This window comes from Sardina pilchardus, chromosome 13, assembly GCF_963854185.1.
Source record: "Sardina pilchardus chromosome 13, fSarPil1.1, whole genome shotgun sequence".
Lineage (NCBI taxonomy): Eukaryota > Metazoa > Chordata > Actinopteri > Clupeiformes > Clupeidae > Sardina > Sardina pilchardus.
In genome coordinates this window covers 29133119-29152335 of record NC_085006.1, presented here as the reverse complement: position 1 = coordinate 29152335, position 19217 = coordinate 29133119, and the positions used below count along the sequence as shown (strand labels likewise).

Here is a 19217-nt window from a genome sequence, read left to right as displayed (position 1 = left end):
TTTGCTTTGCCCACTTCTCCTCTTCTTCACCCATGACTTACACCAGTGATGACCCCCCTGCCCACACACACACTCCTTACACACACACACACACGCACACACTCACATGCACACACATATCCACACACACACACGCACGCACACACATACACACACACATGCCCACATACACATGCACACACAGACACACACACACACACAGACACACACACACACACACACACACACCTGTCTGTCTTTGGCTGGAGGCTCAGGAAAGGCTAGAAGGAGAAAAGAGAGGAGAATGTCCCAAGGTGGCTTCACAAAGTGTATTGCTCTGCAGGCGGGCGGCCCTTCTCAGGTCGTAATCCTGGGAGAAATAAAGCCGCCTGCGGTGTAGTGGGGGGTCGGAGCGAGGCGAGGCAGGCGGACTCATCTCTCTGAGCGCCTCTGAGGGAGGTGGATGTGCCAGCTAAATGAAATGGCAGCCTCGTCTCCGTGTCCTTCTGGAACGGACAAGCCGATAACGCCGTGTTGGACTTAAGCATTCAAAATGAGGATCTTTTCACTGTCGGATTGGACGCCGCTCATGCTGCATGTTAAACAGCACAGTGAGATATTCTTTTCACAGGACTGCTCATTTCCTAAGGGTGACACTATGGCGTTTCAAAAAAAGACACCAACCCTTTTGCATACTTTAGTAACGTAGAGGTGAATTACATGTAGTCTTCAAAATAGACCATGTACAGATTTAAAATAGCTGATGGCATGCTGACATCCAAGCCCTCAATGTCCCTCTAGGGAAAATGGTCCCTGCTAAAAAGATAATGATGCCCTTGAGTCCGTTATTCTTGTATCATATCAACTAACACGCTCCCTATATTTAGTTAAGTAAGATGAAGGCACCTCCGGCAAAATAGCTTGTTTTGACATGTATGGCGTATATGATATGAGTCCTGCTATACGTCACAGTACAGGATACTGCAGAAAGAGCTGGAGGAGATGCAGGAGACCATAGTAATATGCTGGAGGCATACTAACCAAGAGGGACGGTTGAATGCACACAAAAGATGATTTTATTCCCATGTAAAGTCAACAAATGAAATCATACGAGTGAATAATGCTATCAGTAATGGCATAATCCTCAGCCTAGACCTGATCTGCTGGCCGTTCCTGTAGACTGAAGCCCCCGGCGAACATCATGTCGTCATTCCCCTCTAGAACAAAGTGTTCTTCTGCGCTAACATGGACAGAACATCCATTCACATGGAACAAAAAAAAACAACAGATGTAGACGTATAGTCGACGCAAGGCTCCTGTTTGATAAGAGCTCTTTTGTGGGTATTAGTATGTGAAAGCCGCAGTGGTGGAAACCCACAGTGTGAGGACAAACCCATCTGATATCCACGATATTCCGCAGCCGACAATGGGGGTCGCCATGACACCGAGACGGTTTTCTATTTCCGGCGAAGCTGCATTGTATCTGTTTTAACGTGACGGTTTACAGTGCTTAACATATCATAACGCATATAAAAGTCAACTTTTCTATTTTATATCGGTTATATGTGATGCAGTATATACATGCTGAGGGCAGAATTGTCAACATTTCGAAAGAAATCTAAGTTGAGGCATAACCTAGTTTGCTATGGAGAACGCACATGTTAACAGAATGAACGGAAGTTGAAAACAGTATCGTAACCATCGCAACGATACATATTTCCGGGTTGAGGAAAGAGGTGGATAGATGAAGCATGAAAGGCGAGATAAACACAGCAGAAAATGGCATCACCAGCAGCGGCGGGCGGGCGGCACAATGTCTTTGCAAATGGGCCAGGCAGCGGCATCCTACATCCACAAATCCTGTCATGTATAATTCATCCTGAGCTATTACTTAATCCACATCACCCACAGCCAAGAGTACTACACCACCACCACACCACCACAACACTAACAACAACAACAACAACAACATCAACAACAATGAGGAAAACAACAACAGCACCATAACAGCAACAAAACAAATGCCCCATCGCAGACGGTGTCTTCTTTACATCTTGCGCTCTGTCTCTCCTGCAGGAGAGGTGGGGCTCCTCTTCTCTCAGAACACACAGATGAAGAAAAGGACAAGAAAAGAGAGAGAGACAGTGTGTGAGAGAGAGAGAGAATGGGAGAAAGAGAGAGCGAGAGAATGGGAGAAAGAGAGAATAAGAAAGAGAAAGAGAGAATAAGAAAAAGAGAGAGAAAGAGAGAATAAGAGAGAGAGAGAGAACAAGTGTGCAACATGAGTAACACAAAGGAGTTGAGATGGCCGTGCGGTGGGGCACACTCATCTCATCTCCTGGGCTGGGCTGGTGAGGGGGAAGTGCTCTAGCCAGCGTCATGGGGCTTTTACTCACTATGCAGCACTCAGACTGAGGGCAGAAGGGGGGGGGGGGGGGAGTGGTGTGGGGGCAGTAATGGTGGGTGTGTCTGTGGGGGCAGTAGGGGAGGGTGTGTGTATGCATAGGGGAGGGTGTGTGTATGAGTGTGTGTCGGGGGGGCTGAGATGGGGCGCAGTAGGCTGTGTGTGTGTGTGTGTGGGGGGGGGGGTTGTCGTTGTGTCCCGTTGAGACTATTGACTCCTCAGCCTTTTTCCTCTGCAGTGCACTGCAGAAGGGGAGTGGGCACACACACACACACACACACACACACACACACACACTCAATTATACACAAGAAAGCACTTTCACACACACACACACACACACACACATAGACCCACAGACACACGCATATTCTCACCTGCACAAACACTATCACATGAGTGTGTGTATGTGCACTTAAACCCACACACAAGCACAAATGCACATACACACCCCCTCTTTCTCTCTATCTCTGTATCTCTCTCACACACACATACACACACATCCTCTCACACACACATCCTCTCACACACACACACACACACACACATACAATCACACACAAGCAGTAATGTATGTATTCACACAAACCCATATTTACACACCAATTCAGGCAGCTGCCTCTTGCATTTTGCGAAAGGGCACAGTCGACCGTGCCAAGGTTGCCCCCCCCCCCCCCCCCATTTCTACTCCAGGATGATCTAACCCCCCCCCCCCTTCCCCTTAAACCCAGCAGCAGAATCAGTCCCAACAGTGTGCAGTTGAAAGACGTGTCACACAGAAATGCCCAGACAAACACAGAAGGCATTAGACAGAAAGTAATTTGGCTGCACTGTGGAATATGTCAAGTAATAACAAAACACATGCACACACACACACACACACACACACACACACACATCGCGTCTTAGCGAGTTTCACAGAAAGGATGAGGGAGCCGATCCCTCTTAAGGTCACGTTGGGTATTTGCTATAGAGCAAGGATTAGGTAAACACACAGACACACACACACACACATTTGCAAAGCATGCTGGGTCCTCCGCTGCCAGGCATGGTGCACAGAGTGTCGTCTTCGCCCGCCTCCCTGGCCGCGTGTGGCATCACCCAGTGGCTGAGCGCAGGGCGGCTCTGGCCCGGAGAGGACCCAGTTCCAGACCGGAGTCGCTTCCAGTCGAGTCCAGCCGGGTCCAGTCGTGGCAGATGCAGGGGCTGAAAGGGACACGCCCAGGAGCAGGGCTCAAACGCAGAAGGAAACGCGAACGACACGACACGACACGAGCAAAGGAATGTGAAGTCACAGCTGCATCACTAATGAGACTAACATGCCCCCAGAGACGTACTGAGGAGAGAGGGAGAGAGAGAGAGAGAAGGAGAGAAGGAGCAGATAGAGAGAGAGAGAGAGTGAAGGAGAGAATGAGAAAGAGAGAGAAGGAGAGAGAGAGATTAGAATGGGGGACCCCACTGAGGCAGGAGAGTTAAACTGGACTTTTGAAGTTTCCTCCTTTACTGGTGAACATTAAAACCCACAAAAGGTCAGATCAAGTCACGATTTAAGAAAAACATCCACCCAAAGCCCACATTTAAAAAAAAGGTCAAGCAGGAAGAGACTGTGAGTAGTAGAGAGAGAGATGTTGAAAGCAGCACTATAAAGCCAGGCTAAAGCATCTCCTCTTTGGAAGATAACAAGGGTGAGGGGAACCAGCTGTGTGGAGTGATGCTCCAACCCTGTCCAATCGCCCAGCCCTGTTCTCCCTCCTCACTGAGGGGCAGAAGTAGGTCTACTCTGGGACTGGACACTGGGTCCATTATATAAGCCTGGAGTAGCTCTGCTCTGGGACTGGACACTGGGTTCACTAAGCCTGGTGCACATCAGAGGACTTAGTGTTGCATAGCAAACCTGGGAGAGATCTGGGCACGACCAGGCCTCGAGTTGACCATGACTCGAGTGCCCTGCCCTACCCTGGTTTGGGTGTGGATGTGCAGCTGTCATCACGCTGAGTATTTGACCCATTGACTAAAAATAACCCGACAACAATACAATAGATAGCATATGTTAGTCAGAAGTCCAGCCGGACGAAGCTGAAACATGGAAGAGATTTAGCCAAATATAGCGATCTTGATCTGTGGTTATCTTTGTCCTACACATGCTCTGGCTCCAAACGAGCCAATATGGACCACCAGTTTTTCCATCATCTCTTCCGAATGTACGTGGATGACATTATTCTGTCTATGCTTTTCACTGCCATTGGTATGACCCCCAGCCGGCTGACCAATCTGGCAGAGTTCTGACCCAGTCCAGGTGTGCTCCGTAAACAGAAGCTGTGGTCAGGCAGATGGCACAGCCCAAAATAGCAACCAAATCTGTGGGGCATGTGGCCCTGAGCTGGCCTGCATCTGGCCCATATCTCCTCCATCATCTGCAGCTGCAGCTGCTCTCAGTACTGTGATGGTCCTTTCTGATGCAAAGTCATTTGTGCTGCGTTGGCTGCTGGGTTGATGCAGCGCAGAATAGTAGTCGTCGCCGGTCAAAGTTCGACATCGGTCAAAGTTCACTGAGCGGCGCGATTTTGTGCTGCGTTGAGCAAACCATTGGGAGGCTGTTGTTGCCCGGCGCAAGCCATTGGAAATAACCCATAATAATCTCGGAGCACAGCAGTGCCGCTGGCCGGCATGAGGACCACAGCTGCACCCATCACCCCCAGCTCTGCTGCCCAGACCTCTAGGGACTGTTTCAGTCTGACTGACCACAGGGGCTTACACTCGAACGAGCCAGAAGATTAGCAGTTGTTGTCATTGTTGTTGTTGTTGTTGTTGTTGTTGTTCTGTGAAGCTTGAGAAGCAAAATGAGAGAAGTGCTGACAAAGCTGCATCTAGCAAAAATTCACGGGGCTCTCACTCTCTCATCTCAACAATGATTGGAACATATGGTGATCATTAAAACGGATGAAGCCAACAGATTCCTTTAGTTCTTACCCAGTCCAAAAAAAAATTGACAATCATCGGGCCTCTTTAGTAGGCCCACATAATCACTCCTCTTCATAGATACACATAGCTAAGTAAGCACACATAGCGATTGAGTTTTAAACGGATCTGGGCCGGAACTGGGAAGAACCCGGGCCGTATCGTGCATCCTATCCTACCTACGAGGCTAGCAGTGGGAGTGCCTCTCCCCTGACCCAGCATTAATTGCTGTGAGCAAGCTGGCATTACTGACTGGCAAACGCTTCTCAGTTCAATTGGAACAGCCTGGTGGAACTCTAGAAGGACCTAGATGATTCCAGAACACATCTGTGTCAGGTACAGACCGGAACCCTCCCCAAAGCTGCTCAGAGCCAGCTACTCTCAACATCAAAGACTTCACACGTATATGAAATCTGGCCACCCTGTGTGAGAGTGTGAGGCTCCGCATGTGTGTGTGTGTGTGTGTGTGTGTGTGTGTGTGTGTGTGTTTTCATTCCGTCTTTGCAGAGAGATGACCCAGTTTTTCCTTACTCATGCTGTCTTCTAATTAAAAATACATTCCGTGAGCTCTCCAAATCCCCCAAATCCAAGCGCTGAGTCTCCGTGTGCGGAGCGGAGCGGGAGAAGAGCTGCTGAGCCGAGCGTGTCTCCTCCAGTAGTCTGGCAGAGCCTCTTCTTCCTCCACAATAACGGGCCTGTCATGGACGGCCAGGACCATCCCCGGCCCCTCGCACATGAATCACGCTTTGAAGTACAGAGCGGCGCGCTTGTCCTTAATCATCCTCATTAGTTTCGATTGCGCGCAGCGGGCGCGGATGACATTGACTGACCCTTTCAAATCCGACCAGAAAGACCCGAAATAGCTTAATTGGAGACGCCGGAACACAGCCGCCTCCCCTTAGAGTTGCCATTTCGATTGGGTTGGGATCGATCAGGCGCCGCTCCCATGCCTGGCAGGGCTTCTAAAAGCAACAACACCACCCACCCCCCCCACCCTCGCACACACACAAACACACACACACACCTCATACCCACCAGCTGCATCACCCCAACGTCCATTTGCCCTGTTCTTCAAAGCCTCCTCCCACCAACACTACCCCTGGTGCCAGTGTTGATGAAGGGGTCAACACTACCCTGGTGCCAGTGTTGATGAAGGGGTCAATACTACCCCTGGTGCCAGTGTTGATGAAGGGGTCAACACTACCCCTGGTGCCAGTGTTGATGGAGGGGTCAATACTACCCCTGGTGCCAGTGTTGATGAAGGAGTCAGTGGCATTTGTTTGATCTTCACATCCTGAAGTGATGTCTGGCCTCTCTATCTCCGTCTCCCTCACTCTCATGTCTCCTCTGTCTCTCTGTATCCCTTGCTCCTTCTCTCTCTCTCTCTCTCTCTCTCTCTCCTTCTGTATCTTATGGCCATTGAAAGTGGACCAGATCTTGCTTTTTCTGACCACTGTGCTGCTAATCATGGAGAGAGAGTTTGATAAATCAAAGTGTCTCTATTGTTTCACTATGGTACCGTAGCTGTCCACCAGTGTTTTGGGGAAAAGGTGCACCCCTGGTCCAGATGGTGGCGGGGTGGATCCATTGTGGAGTGTGTTGGTGTCCGATGTGGATAACTTAGAGGACGTTTCTAGAATCAGCAGCCATCTGGGTCCATTTGTCCGTCCCTCACACTGCTTACCCCCCTCTGCACTCAGCACTTTCTCCCTCTCACTCTCTCTCTCTTTCTCCCTCCCTCACATTCTCTCTTTCTCCCTCTCTCTCTCACCCTCTCTAGCTTACCCTCTCTCTCTCCCTCACCCTCCCTCTCTCTCTCTCTCTCTCTCTCTCTCTCTCTCTCTCTCTCTCTCTCTCTCTCTCTCTCTCCATGGTGACTCTGTCCATCCATCACTGCCCTCATCAGTATTCTGACACCCCAGGGGCGCTGAGTGTGATGGCAGCATCAGCACCGCTGTGTCCACTCTGCACCCGGTGACCCTGGAGGGGGGGGGTGCTGGGGGTGCCCTCAACGCCTCTCTCCCCGGCGCAGAGCAGCACTCTCACTGACGAGCGGGACAGACACACACACACACACGCCATGTTTCATAACACAGCAGTAAAACGTTACATAAAATCAACAACAACAACAACACAACTGAACACGGCACCAAATAAGCGTGTGTCTCCTGGGGACCCTCGTCTTTAACGGCACAGCGGAACGCAGCAGTTGGGCATATGGGCCGAGCGGAATGGGCCATCTGCTGAGCGGGCGTTTCCAATCGGTGTTGGCGGTGGGGGCACAGATGTGAGGAGATCCGCAGCGGCAAGGTGCCATGGCATTATCATGAAGACAATGTGCTTCACCTCATTTCCAAATGGAGCTTTTATGATCACTGGGCACAGGTCTACCCCCGTCTCGCTCCCTCTCTCACACACACACACACACACACACACACACACACACACACACATACTCACACACACCCTCACGCAGTAAGTAAAGGCGTGGGAGGGGGAGATTGGCTGTAAAAGGTTACAGTGTCCTCCTCGTATAGCACACAGGCTCTTAGATGATGGGGGCTTTGATGTTGCAGGGGAGTGATAGGATTCCAGAGCCAAGAGGTTGACAAATGGATGCTGGTCGAGGAGACCTTTCAGGCTCTGATCTCCTGTAAGCAAAGCCACTGAAACCCCCAGCCAAACACTCACACCTTCATACAATCTGCCCTTATTCCCGTAATGCCACCACCACCAACAGCACTTTAAAATCTGCATTATTAAGCTGTTTTTTGTTTTTTCGCTGTCTGACAGAAACCACAACAGTAGCAACACTGTCAACAACGACAACACCACAATAACAGCGATGAGAACGGAACGGGACGGCGCCTCAGGGACACGTTCTCAGCTTCCTCGCCGTCAGACGCAGGACGTGCGCGTGCGAGCGAGCGAACGCTGCCGGGCCCGATCACTTTGATCACGTGTTCCTGCGTGGCGAGGCGACGACTGCTCCAGGCGTCCCGGGCAGGGCCGACCCGATTCGTCACTGTCACCCCCCCACCCAACACCCCTCCCCCCCCCCCCCCCCCCCGCCCGCCGGGCCAGTCACGTCTCACTTGAAGCCCCCTGGCAGCGCGGCGCCATGCTAACATCAACAATAATAACAGCAGCAGCAGCAGCAGTAGCGGTGGAGGCAGCAGGCAGCAACGCAGCGCTGTCGGTGACTGCTTGAGCATTCATCAAGGCCCTGCCAGCCTGCCACCAGATATAATAAGTCTCTTTGGGAGACGAGGGGGAAGATCAGAGTCACTGTTATCGCGCGATCACTTTAAACTTCATCACTGTCATCATCCGCATTGCCGTCACCCTGATCGCACAACGTGATAGTCATCATCATTGTCTTCATCATTTGTCAACGCCATCACTATTATTATTATCCTCACTATCATCAGTGTGTGCATCATCATCGTCGTCGTCATCGCTGTCACCATCATCATCATCATTATTGTTGTCCTAATCATCACCTTCATCACTCTTTATCTCTCTGTTCTTTATCCTCCTCCCATACCGCCATGACCCATCCCCATCATCATCATCTTCATCATCATCATCTCCAGCTGTCTTCTCCCCACCCTAGAGCCCAGTGTTGTCGGTTGTCCCAGTGGCAGTAGGGGCTGTTCTGATGGAGATGCTACGTGGCTAACTGGAGAGCTCAGCTCAATAGGCAGAGCTGAGCAAGCTGAGTGCAGTGCATTAGAGCTCTGGAAAACTCAATAGCAATTACCGTGGAGGCCACAGGCAGCCCTGACGGAGTAGTTAGCATCCGCCATGGGCGACGGCAGGGCTCTTCATCAGTGGAGCAGGACATGGAGGTGGAGGTGGTGGTGGTGGAGGTGATAGGGGCACTCAGCACGCCTGCACCACCTCCCCCCACTAAGCCCAAAAAGATGTAGCAGTCTCCGTAAGCTTCCATCTCTCCTCCAGACAGTCCTCCTCCGCATCCCCATCACTCATCCATCACTTCCTTCTTTCATGGTAGAAGTCAGGCTGAAGTCAACCCCGAGAGATTCATCTGCGTCTCCTCTATCCATATCTCCTCCTCCTCCTCTTCCTTTTTCCATCTCCTTTTTCCTCTTTCCCTCCCTCCATGTATCCATTCATCCATCTCTCCTTCCATTTCCTGAGTGCCCCCATACTCATTGCCCCTCTACCCCCACCCCACCCCGCCTGCCACCCTACTCTGAAAGATTCAGCAGCATCTCTTTAGTCAATCCCCAAGTTTCCCTCTCTCTCTTCCTCCTCCTCCTCCTCCTCCTCTCCCATCTCCTCCTCTGTTCCCGGTGCGCTCCTGCGTTCTCGAGATAAGACGGCGAGCGAATCCCCGGCTGAATATGAAAATGCGCCGTGCAATGAATCTTCCCCTGATAGCACTGCCTCTCCGCTCTCTGCTCCTCGTCTCCTCTCGTCCCTCCCTCTCTCCCTCTCTCTCTCTCTCTCTCCCTCTCTCCCTCTCTTTCTCTCTCTCTCTCTCTCCGCCTCTCTCTCTGGCTCACGGGGGTTGGATGCATATCTGCGCCTGGCGATGCAGGCCTTGATATGAGCTCCGTGTTCTGGCGTCCGCTCCGTACGGCTCGGTTCAGGGGCTCTAATCAGTTGGACTGGAGCTGATTGCAGATTGCTGCTCTGAGCGTGGAGACGGGCCACACACACACACACACGGGGAGGGGACTCGGTGAGCACGGATGGAGTCGCATGTGAATCCAGTGCAATGCCAGGCAAAAGTGACTTACTTGGGTATCGTAGTTTTTGGCGGTGAGAGGTTTATGGAGTGAATAAGGGATTAAAACCTGGAACCTGCACACTGTCAGTCCTTTGATGAATTAGTGAGCGAGTTTCCTGTTAGTGTTACTGGAAAACCCTGCAGCAACACGCTCACTGGAAATGACATGTCTCTCCACTGGGATAGTCTGCAGTCCCCACCCTCCCATTAGTATGCATGCATTCACCCATCTCTTCCTCTCTCTGACCTGTTGGTGATCTCTCTCTCTTTCTCTCTCTCTCTCTCTCTCTCTCTCTCTCTCTCTCTCTCTCTCTCTCTCAGACGCCTCCAAGAAGGACGTCCCGGCGGAGGACTTCGACATCGACATGGACGCCCCTGAGACCGAGAAGGCAGCGGTCGCCATCCAGTCCCAGTTCAGGAAGTACCAGAAGAAGAAGACCGACGACAAGCCCTAGTGGCCGCGGCGACGAGGCGGCGGCCTGTCCGGCGGCCATGGCGACAACGGCGGCGATGATGGCGACGATGACCATGGCCTCGGCGGCCGCCACCACGGGCCAATGGGCTGCCATGGCGTGATCCTGCATGTAAAAGAATTTATCCTGTACAGACTCCACAGGCTAGGGGCTCCGAACCAGGGGTGGGGGCGGGCGGGGTGGGTGGGCTGGGTGGGGTTGTGGGGACAGGGTGGGGGGGGGGGGTTGGGGGGGGGGATTAGGGGGAGGGAAAGTAGTGTGGAATAGGGGGACTTAGACTGTAGCTCTATCCGATCACTGACATGTCTGTGAAATTCCATAAGTAACCTATTATTTGATTGCTGTACCAATAAATTATGGACAAAAAAAAATGTGATAAATTTTTCTCTTCTTCTTCTCCTCTCTGTGTCATCATTTGGGTCCCTGGGCTGGGTCTGTCCATTGTGCAGTGTGGACGCTGCTCTCCTCTCCTCGCCAAGCCTCCTCTATTCGTTGTGCCACTGCACCACCCAACACACAGTAGCGTTACCTCAGCAAGCAATCTGAGAGCAAAAACAGCCCTGAAAATGGTTGACATTTCAGTCAAATTGCATTTCAAAGTGTGAATCCCTCTGGGAGTAAAGGAGAAAATAATAACCTGGGAAGATGGGAAAATGGAGATGTGTGATGTGTGGATGTGTGTGTGTGTGTGTGTGTGTGTGTGTGTGTGTGTGTGTGTGTGTGTGTGTGTGTGTGTGTGTGTGTGTGTGTGTGTGTGTGTGTGTGTGAGTGTGTGTGTGTGTGCGTGTGTACATGTATGGTTGTATGTGTGTCATTGTCTTTCTGCATGTCTTCTGTGTGTGTGTGTGTATGTGTGTGTGTGTGTGTATTTTATCCTGTACAGTATGTGTGTATTTGGGTGTGAGAGAGAGAAAGACAGTGTGTGTGTGTGTGTGTGTGTGTGTGTGTGCAGTCAGTGGCGAGAGCATTGGGGCCTCTTTTGATGGATCGCTTTAGTGCGCGTTCCACTGCGCAGCGTGAAGACACCCTCTTCCCCACAAAGCGCGCTAAAAATAGCCCATTCTCTCAAACGAGTATTGCTGAATAATTCCCTGCTCCGCTGTGCCACGTTCTCCAGTGAACAATCCTCCTAATTGATTTACGTCTTTATTGAATTCCTCTCGGGCCGTTCCCGCTGCCGCGGAGAAACGATAGAAATGGCCTCGTCTTCGTCTCGCTCGGCTCTATTGTCTCCAGGCAAAAAAACTGCCTTCTCTCTTGTCCTTCCCTCTCCTGTGATGGAACTTAAGTACGGTCTTGTCCCTTTACGGACTAATTAGACAGGAACATACCGAGGTCACAGTATTGCCTCTCGGTAGGAAGAAGCATTTACATTTGTTTTATCGAAAGTCCTCATTAATAAAACATAATAGATACAGTACTGTGCGTTCCGTGTGAATAGCTGAATGCTCTGCCATTGGCCAGCTGAAACCCCTCACGGACTTATGTATCACAGATAATTAGATGCGTTACAGTGTGGTTATTTGTGATAATGTATAATTCATTATTTGAATATCAACGAGTCATGGAAATTCATCTGCCGCCGTGGCACGTGCTGTTATTTATAATGAATGGTTAATAATATATTATGAATACTCTTACTATGCATTATAGATGCCGCGTTGAGCTCTGTGTTACTGATGTTTGCACAAATGATATAGTGTGTGTGGCCCCCATGTCAGGCCTTCATGAAAGATGCAGCAGGAAAAAGCCATTGTAGTCGACTGTAAGGGCCAAGAGCATGTGCTAGGAGTGGCTCCACACAAGCACACAGACGGCCTTATGGTACTGCACTGCCCAAGAGCATCAGATGGACTGGTTTCTGGAACATTCTTCATTCTTTTGTCATGTCAGTGTTCTCTAGAACATTCTAAATTAAATCTAAACTAGTCTTTTCAGAAGATTGTGTTACTGTGCAGCATTTGGTGTGTGTGTGTGTGTGTGTGTGTGTGTGTGTTTTCTGGAACATTCTTCAGGGTTCCAGCAGGCTGTGTTCTTGAGACGGCTCTCCTCTCCTCTTCTCTGGGATAATGAGGTCACCTAAGAAGCCCAGTTGGACTCTGGGGGGGGCACCAGATCTGAGAGTCATTAACCAGATTAAAGTGCTTTTCTTCGCCAGTCACTTGTGATTTCTTTGCGAGGGTTGGCCGTGAACTCTGACCCCGCCCGTATTGATCGGCTCCTCTTGATGGACTCGGCGGCCCGTGTAAGCCAGAGGAGATTAAAACAGACCTCAGCCTCTGGTCTGAGCCCGGGCTGAACATCTGGCATGGGGACAGCTGGAACTGCTCCTCAAGGCCAGCACTGCATGTGGCACTATATAGGCTGCTACGCCCCAAGTTTAGGCATACAGTATACTGTAGAGAACAATTTCATCCAAAATGGTGTCCATGTGAGTGTAGACAGCGGGTACGTAGCTGTGTACTGTAGTACGTACTGTATGTTGTGTAAACCTGCCTCCTAAGGCTTTGAACCGGGAGTGAACCTCGCCAGTAGTCTGGCTATCATCTTTTAAGATTGAACATTAGTCTGGGGAGTCTGTGCTTTATTTCTACTGCACAAGAGGCGTGATCAGAGGATCCGCTAGTTTGTGATTGGACACAGAAGATGTGGACAGGAAGCAGGAGAGATAGATGTGCAGGTTTCCAGCCTGAGCTGCCGGGCGAAATCCAAACCGCAGATCGGCAGATCAGGCAGGGTTTACCCAGCCTATCTCACCAAGTCATATCGCGCAGAAATCTTGTCAAAGGTACCAATAAAAAAAACAGTATTACAAAGAAAAAAAACTTTCTTGTTTCATTTCTGTTTCTAGAAAAACAAAAAAAGTTCTGTTTCTGAACCGATTCAAAGCCTTGCTGCCTCCCGGCGCTAGTGAGTCTAGTGAGAGAGCTAGCCGTCTGGGCTTTTATCTCCAGTGCTAGCTATGTTCGACTCCTGATCCGCAGTGCTGCGGTGTGCGGGTCCAAGTACGGGCGAGTGCAGGGCTGAGCCATGTGCTGTCAACACAACACAGGTTACATGAGGTGCTGCAGGATTCAAAAAGAATACTTGAGCATACTTGATTTTTTGCAGTCTTTCATGTACTGTACTCACCAAGTAGTTTCAGTGTGTGTTCATGCAATTAATGGATTGTATTGATGTCTATCCCACCACACACACCAAACACACACACACACACACACACACACACACAGCCCAGTACAAAATGTTCACACACACTCGCTGGCCGATACAGACAGAGAGAGAGAGAGAGAGAGAAGGTGGAGAGGTGCGTCTCCTGAGTTGGGAGCTCCTGAAGGTCATCTCTCCCCGTGCAGACATGCATTATTTACTGAGAGCCTCCCTCCCACACAGCAGCGGCGGCAGGCTTCCCACTGGACCACCACAGGAGACGGAGGGAGAGACGGAGGGAGGGGGGGAGACCACCGAGGGGGCCACAGGAGAGCTGCGTCTGCCTGGGCGGAAGGGAGGAGGCAGAGGGAGCAAGGGTGTGGGAGATGGAGGAGAGAGAGGGAGAGATACCAGAGACACTTATATATTATGAGGAGACACTGCACTGGAAAAATCGCCCATTGAAATGCATGGGGTAACTTCGTAACGCAAAGATGGCGGGTGTTTACACCGGTTTGCACATGTCCCGCCTCCTCCAGTGCCGTTGCTCCAATCATTTTGCGCAGCAGAAGACGCAATGTCATGAGATGTACAGTAAATTTCATGGTAACCCCTTGCTAGTCAATAATGAAAGGAAATGACTCTGTAGAACTGTTATGCCATTGACTATGAGTCCACAGTAAAGTTAGTTTCACTTTGCCTGTGAGTTCAAATAATAGGTGAATACAGATGGATGTAGGCTACACTCTGCTATAGTCACAAACAGGTTTTAGTAAAGCAACACCTTTTAAGATTGAACATTAGTATGGTGAGGCTGCACTTTGTTTCTACTGCACAAGGTGTGATCAGTGGGCATAGTTCAAATGACTCTGTATGCATGGATAGTCCTTCAACCAGTAAGACCAATGATCCGGTGCAGCTTTCGTATTATAGTTTCTGATTGGAGCCAAAGGTTCTGGCAGAGAACAGAGGAGATAGATATGCAGGTTTCCAGCCTGAGCTGCCGGGTGAAATCCAAATTCGCCGGAAGTTCAGGCAGGGCTCACCCAGCCTAATTTGGGCGGGTATCACACTGGAAACAACAAAAACGCAACGCTAAGCGTAGCATAACACCGCAATAAGTTCAATCTCATTCCTAAGTAAAACAAACGGTTTGCCTAAACTGACAATTGAAAACACTTGTGTTGCGCTTTGAAAGTTAAACCAAGTCTAACGCTCAGCTTGTTCAATGTTAGCATTGCGCTAGTGCTGAAACCGCTCCACTACCGGACCATAGAGAACAACAGGAAACCTGCTGCTTACTGGTCCCTGTCCCTTTTAGTGGGGTACGAATTGTCATGAAATAATGGTCCCGTAGGATTTTTTTGCTAAAATTGATTTTTTTGTTTTATTTGCTTTATTTGGGGTCCTACTGTTGAAAAATGACGGGGTGCAAATTTTCTGACCCCGTTTTGCCCTTCCTCTGGGGGGCGCTTTCTCACCTTGGCCAGGATACTGACTGCAATCATACATCTACTAATAATGATCACATTTTCACAATCTTGGTGTCAATTTAGGGGTTATTGAGGATGCTGAGTCCATTTATGACAGTTTCATTGTGATCAGAAGTTGTTATGACTCATTTTTACATAACATTGCAGTAATAAAGGCAAATCCAATGGGGCAACGTCGCCAAACAGTAAGTGAGCTCATATCTTGGGAACGCTTTGATGTATGTTAACGAAACTTGGTCACATGACAACTGACCCCCTCCCAAGGGTACACAACAAATTTGGTGTAATTTGGCCAATGGGGGGCGCTATAATTAGCGAACCTGCGTTTAGGGGTTACAGTATATCATGATGACGTTGGTTAGCAAAATTCCAATGGCTAGTCATACTCTTCATTCTCATATTGATGATCATTGCAAATTTTACCCACTCATTATAAACAATTGCCCATTTTGGATTTTCCTGAAAGAGAAACTAGATCATCAGCAGTCAGAACTTTGTTTGGCCCCCTCATTGCTGCTTACCAATTTTTGTCAAAGATAACTATTTCAACACAAGATATGTCTTTTAATTCTGTCTGATGACAAAGCTGAGAATCACATTGCTAAGATACAGACAGAAGATACAAGAAGACAAAATTATCAAATGATGCCATTTGTAATGGATCCCTTTTAACCCTATGAGCCCTATTGACCAAGTGCGTCAAAAAACACTCCCACTCTTCTCTGTTACATTGCTCCGCAATTATTAGTTGCAGCGAGATGAAGCCTTTATAACATGAAAGAGCAGAACTGGGGCTTTCCAACGAGACTAAACACTTGTCATTAAATTAAATCAAAGTATATCATATTTATAGTCTATACTGCTCTCTGCGTTCACCCGCACATCCATTACTCTCGCTTGAATTACTCACGAACCCGGGATCGCACAGACATGCACGCATATCAGATGAAAGAGGAGAAACAGAGCTTTCCATTGATACCAAATACATCCTTCTGTGTTATAAAAATAGACAAAGTGACAAACAAATAATAATGTCATATAGCTTAGGCTACCATTACGCTCGTTTGATTTACTCTTGAACCAAAGATCAGAAAGCTATGGCACACATGTCAGATGAAAGAGGAGACACAGAGCTATCCACAGATACCATACAACCTTCTAGGCCATGAAAGAGACGAAGTGACAGCAAAATAATAACTTCATTTAGCTCCACTTACCCCATGTTTTTGTGTATTTTTTGTGGCATAATAGCTTATGTTCATAATCCAACATTATCATGTGTTTCTCTATGGCAAGGCACATTCATAATCCAGTTTTGAGATCCTAGCAAATTCCTGTATGGTATCCAATTCATTTGCATCCAAATTTGTTTGACAAATAAACACTTTTTTGCCTTTACTTTGTTCATTGCGATGCAGTAAAAAGTTATTATAGAGAATCATCATGTGTGCACGTAATGTGTGCCACGCAAACAAGTCAGGTTAGATCAGCTCGTGTCACAAATATGGAGCACAAAAAGTGTCAAAAAATCATTTCTCTCTTGGCCCCAGCCGTGGCGCGACTGGCTGGGGCACCTGCACCGCATGCCGGACTCGGGTTCGATTCCCGCCCCGTGGTCCTTTCCAGATCCCACCCCAACGCTCTCTCCCACTCACTTCCTGTCTCTCTCAACTGTCCTATCATTAAAGGCATAAAAGTCCAAAAAATATACTTAAAAAAAAACAAAACATTTCTCATCACTAAATCAAAATTGCCATTTATTTCTGTAAGGCACACACCACATATTTCTGTAAATTGCTCAGCTCCAAAGTATCCCTCCACCATGGTTCTTGTATTATGTAGCATGTGTGAATGGCACTTACAATGACCAGGATAAATGCTTCTAACTAAAGGTAGTGGAAATGCCCTTAAAACAGCCTAGGGCTCATAGGGTTTCTCCTATCCTTAGGATTTGAAGAACCACCTTATTTAGAGAGCTAGAATTTTACATGTGATTTTTCCTCTCATCTCTCGGTTTAGATTTTCTTGCTCAAAATTTCAAATTGAAATCGAGACTTTCATATAACACACACTCTTCAGTTTACTGATAGTGAAACATTTCTGGGGTATTTTGTGTCATACTGCTTGTCACACTAAAGTTGTTTACAAGAAAAAGATAATTTTCTCATTTCATCCGATATTGATTTTCATACATTTTTACATAACGATTTTTAGCTGCCATCCATTACAAATGGCATCATTTGATAATTTTGTCTTCTCGTATCTTCTGTCTGTATCTTAGCAATGTGATTCTCAGCTTTGTGTCATTAGACAGAATTAAAAGACATATCTTGTGTTGAAATAGTTATCTTTGACAAAAATTGGCAAGCAGCAATGAGGGGGCCAAACAAAGGTGTGACTGCTGATGATCTAGTTTCTCTTTCAGGAAAATCCAAAATGGGCAATTGTTTATAATGAGTGGGTAAAATTTGCAATGATCATCAATATGAGTATGAAGAGTATGACTAGCCATTGGATTTTTTTTGCTAACCCAACATCATCATGATCTACTGTAACCTCTAAACACAGGTTTGCTAATTATAGCGCCCCCCATTGGCCAAATTACACCAAATTTGTTGTGTACCCTTGGGAGGGGGTCAGTTGTCATGTGACCAAGTTTCGTTAACATACATCAAAGCGTTCCCAAGATATGAGCTCACTTACTGTTTGGCAACTTTGCCCCATTGGATTTGCCTTTATTACTGCAATGTTATGTAAAAATGAGTCATAACAACTTCTGATCACAATGAAACTGTCATAAATCGACTCAGCATCCTCAATAACCCCTAAATTGACACCAAGATTGTGAAAATGTGATCATTATTAGTAGATGTATGATTGCAGTCAGTATCCTGGCCAAGGTGAGAAAGCGCCCCCCAGAGGAAGGGCAAAACGGGGTCAGAAAATTTGCACCCCGTCATTTTTCAACAGTAGGACCCCAGATAAAGCAAATAAAACAAAAAAATCAATTTTAGCAAAAAAATCCTACGGAATTACAATTCGTACCCCACTATTTGTTCTATACACAGATATCTCATGTGCAAACAGATTCCTTCAAATGCGCCGCTGACTGTCAAAGTACTGATGCGCTTGCTGTTAAAGGGAATGACAGATGTGCCTCTCATTGGTTTAAAGGATGCTCAAAAGACACCTAAGACTGATCAAGAAACAAAACAATGTGTCCGGTCTCTCACAAAATCATGCCCTAAACACCTTTAAACTTCACGTCCCTATTATGCTTACTATCATTATTTTTTCTTGTATATATACAACAGCATTCCTGATCACTATAATAGTGCTCTACATCTTCAGTCATACTAATACAGTAGCATACTGAATACGCTGCTAATACCGCAGCCCTTTGAGCAGAGAGAATGGGGCAGAGAGGGAGAGAGACAGGAGGAGAGAATAAACGTCATGTGTGTTTAGAGAGAGACAGGACGGCAGGAGACGGGAGAAGAGCCTCAACAGCTGATAAGGAGGAGCAGCTCCATGCCACCACTGAGAACACATGGAAGGATGGAGTGGAGAGAAGGCAAGAGACACTGACACAGAGAGAGAGAGAGAGAGAGAGAGAGAAAGAGAGAGAGAGAGAGAGAGAAAGAAAGAAAGAGTGACAGAGATAGATCGACGAAGGAAAAGGTGAGGGAACATGATGAATATTCAGTATTTTTTTTGTTGTGTCATGGTGTGTCTCGCCAATGCTTTGACAACAGAAATGAGTCTGTATTCGAAGCATCAGTAAAGCCTATTTGAGTTGAATTGAATTTAACTGAAAGAATGAGAGTGAGAAAGAAAGAGGGGGAGAGAGAGAACCTCTGAATAGTCAGACAGAGGGGGGGATGGGGGGAGTGAAATAGAGAGATGTATGTCATATATGGTCAGAGAAAGAGAGGTTGAGGGTGAATGACAGAGGCTGAGAGGGGGAAAGAGACAGAAAGAGGGAGAGAAAACTTGAACTG

The 19217-nt window shown here is 48.1% G+C and overlaps 1 protein-coding gene across 1 annotated transcript in view; it reads left to right on the top strand.

Annotated features, from left to right (window-relative positions):
- LOC134099092 (calmodulin regulator protein PCP4-like) overlaps positions 1–10739 on the top strand; it is a 47884-nt gene extending 37145 nt beyond the window's left edge. Inside the window, exon 3 of the mRNA XM_062551819.1 lies at positions 10422–10739. Coding sequence (XP_062407803.1) covers positions 10422–10555 — 134 coding nt within the window. The 3' untranslated portion in view covers positions 10556–10739. The remainder of the gene's footprint in view (positions 1–10421) is intronic.
- Positions 10740–19217: the final 8478 nt, after the last annotated feature.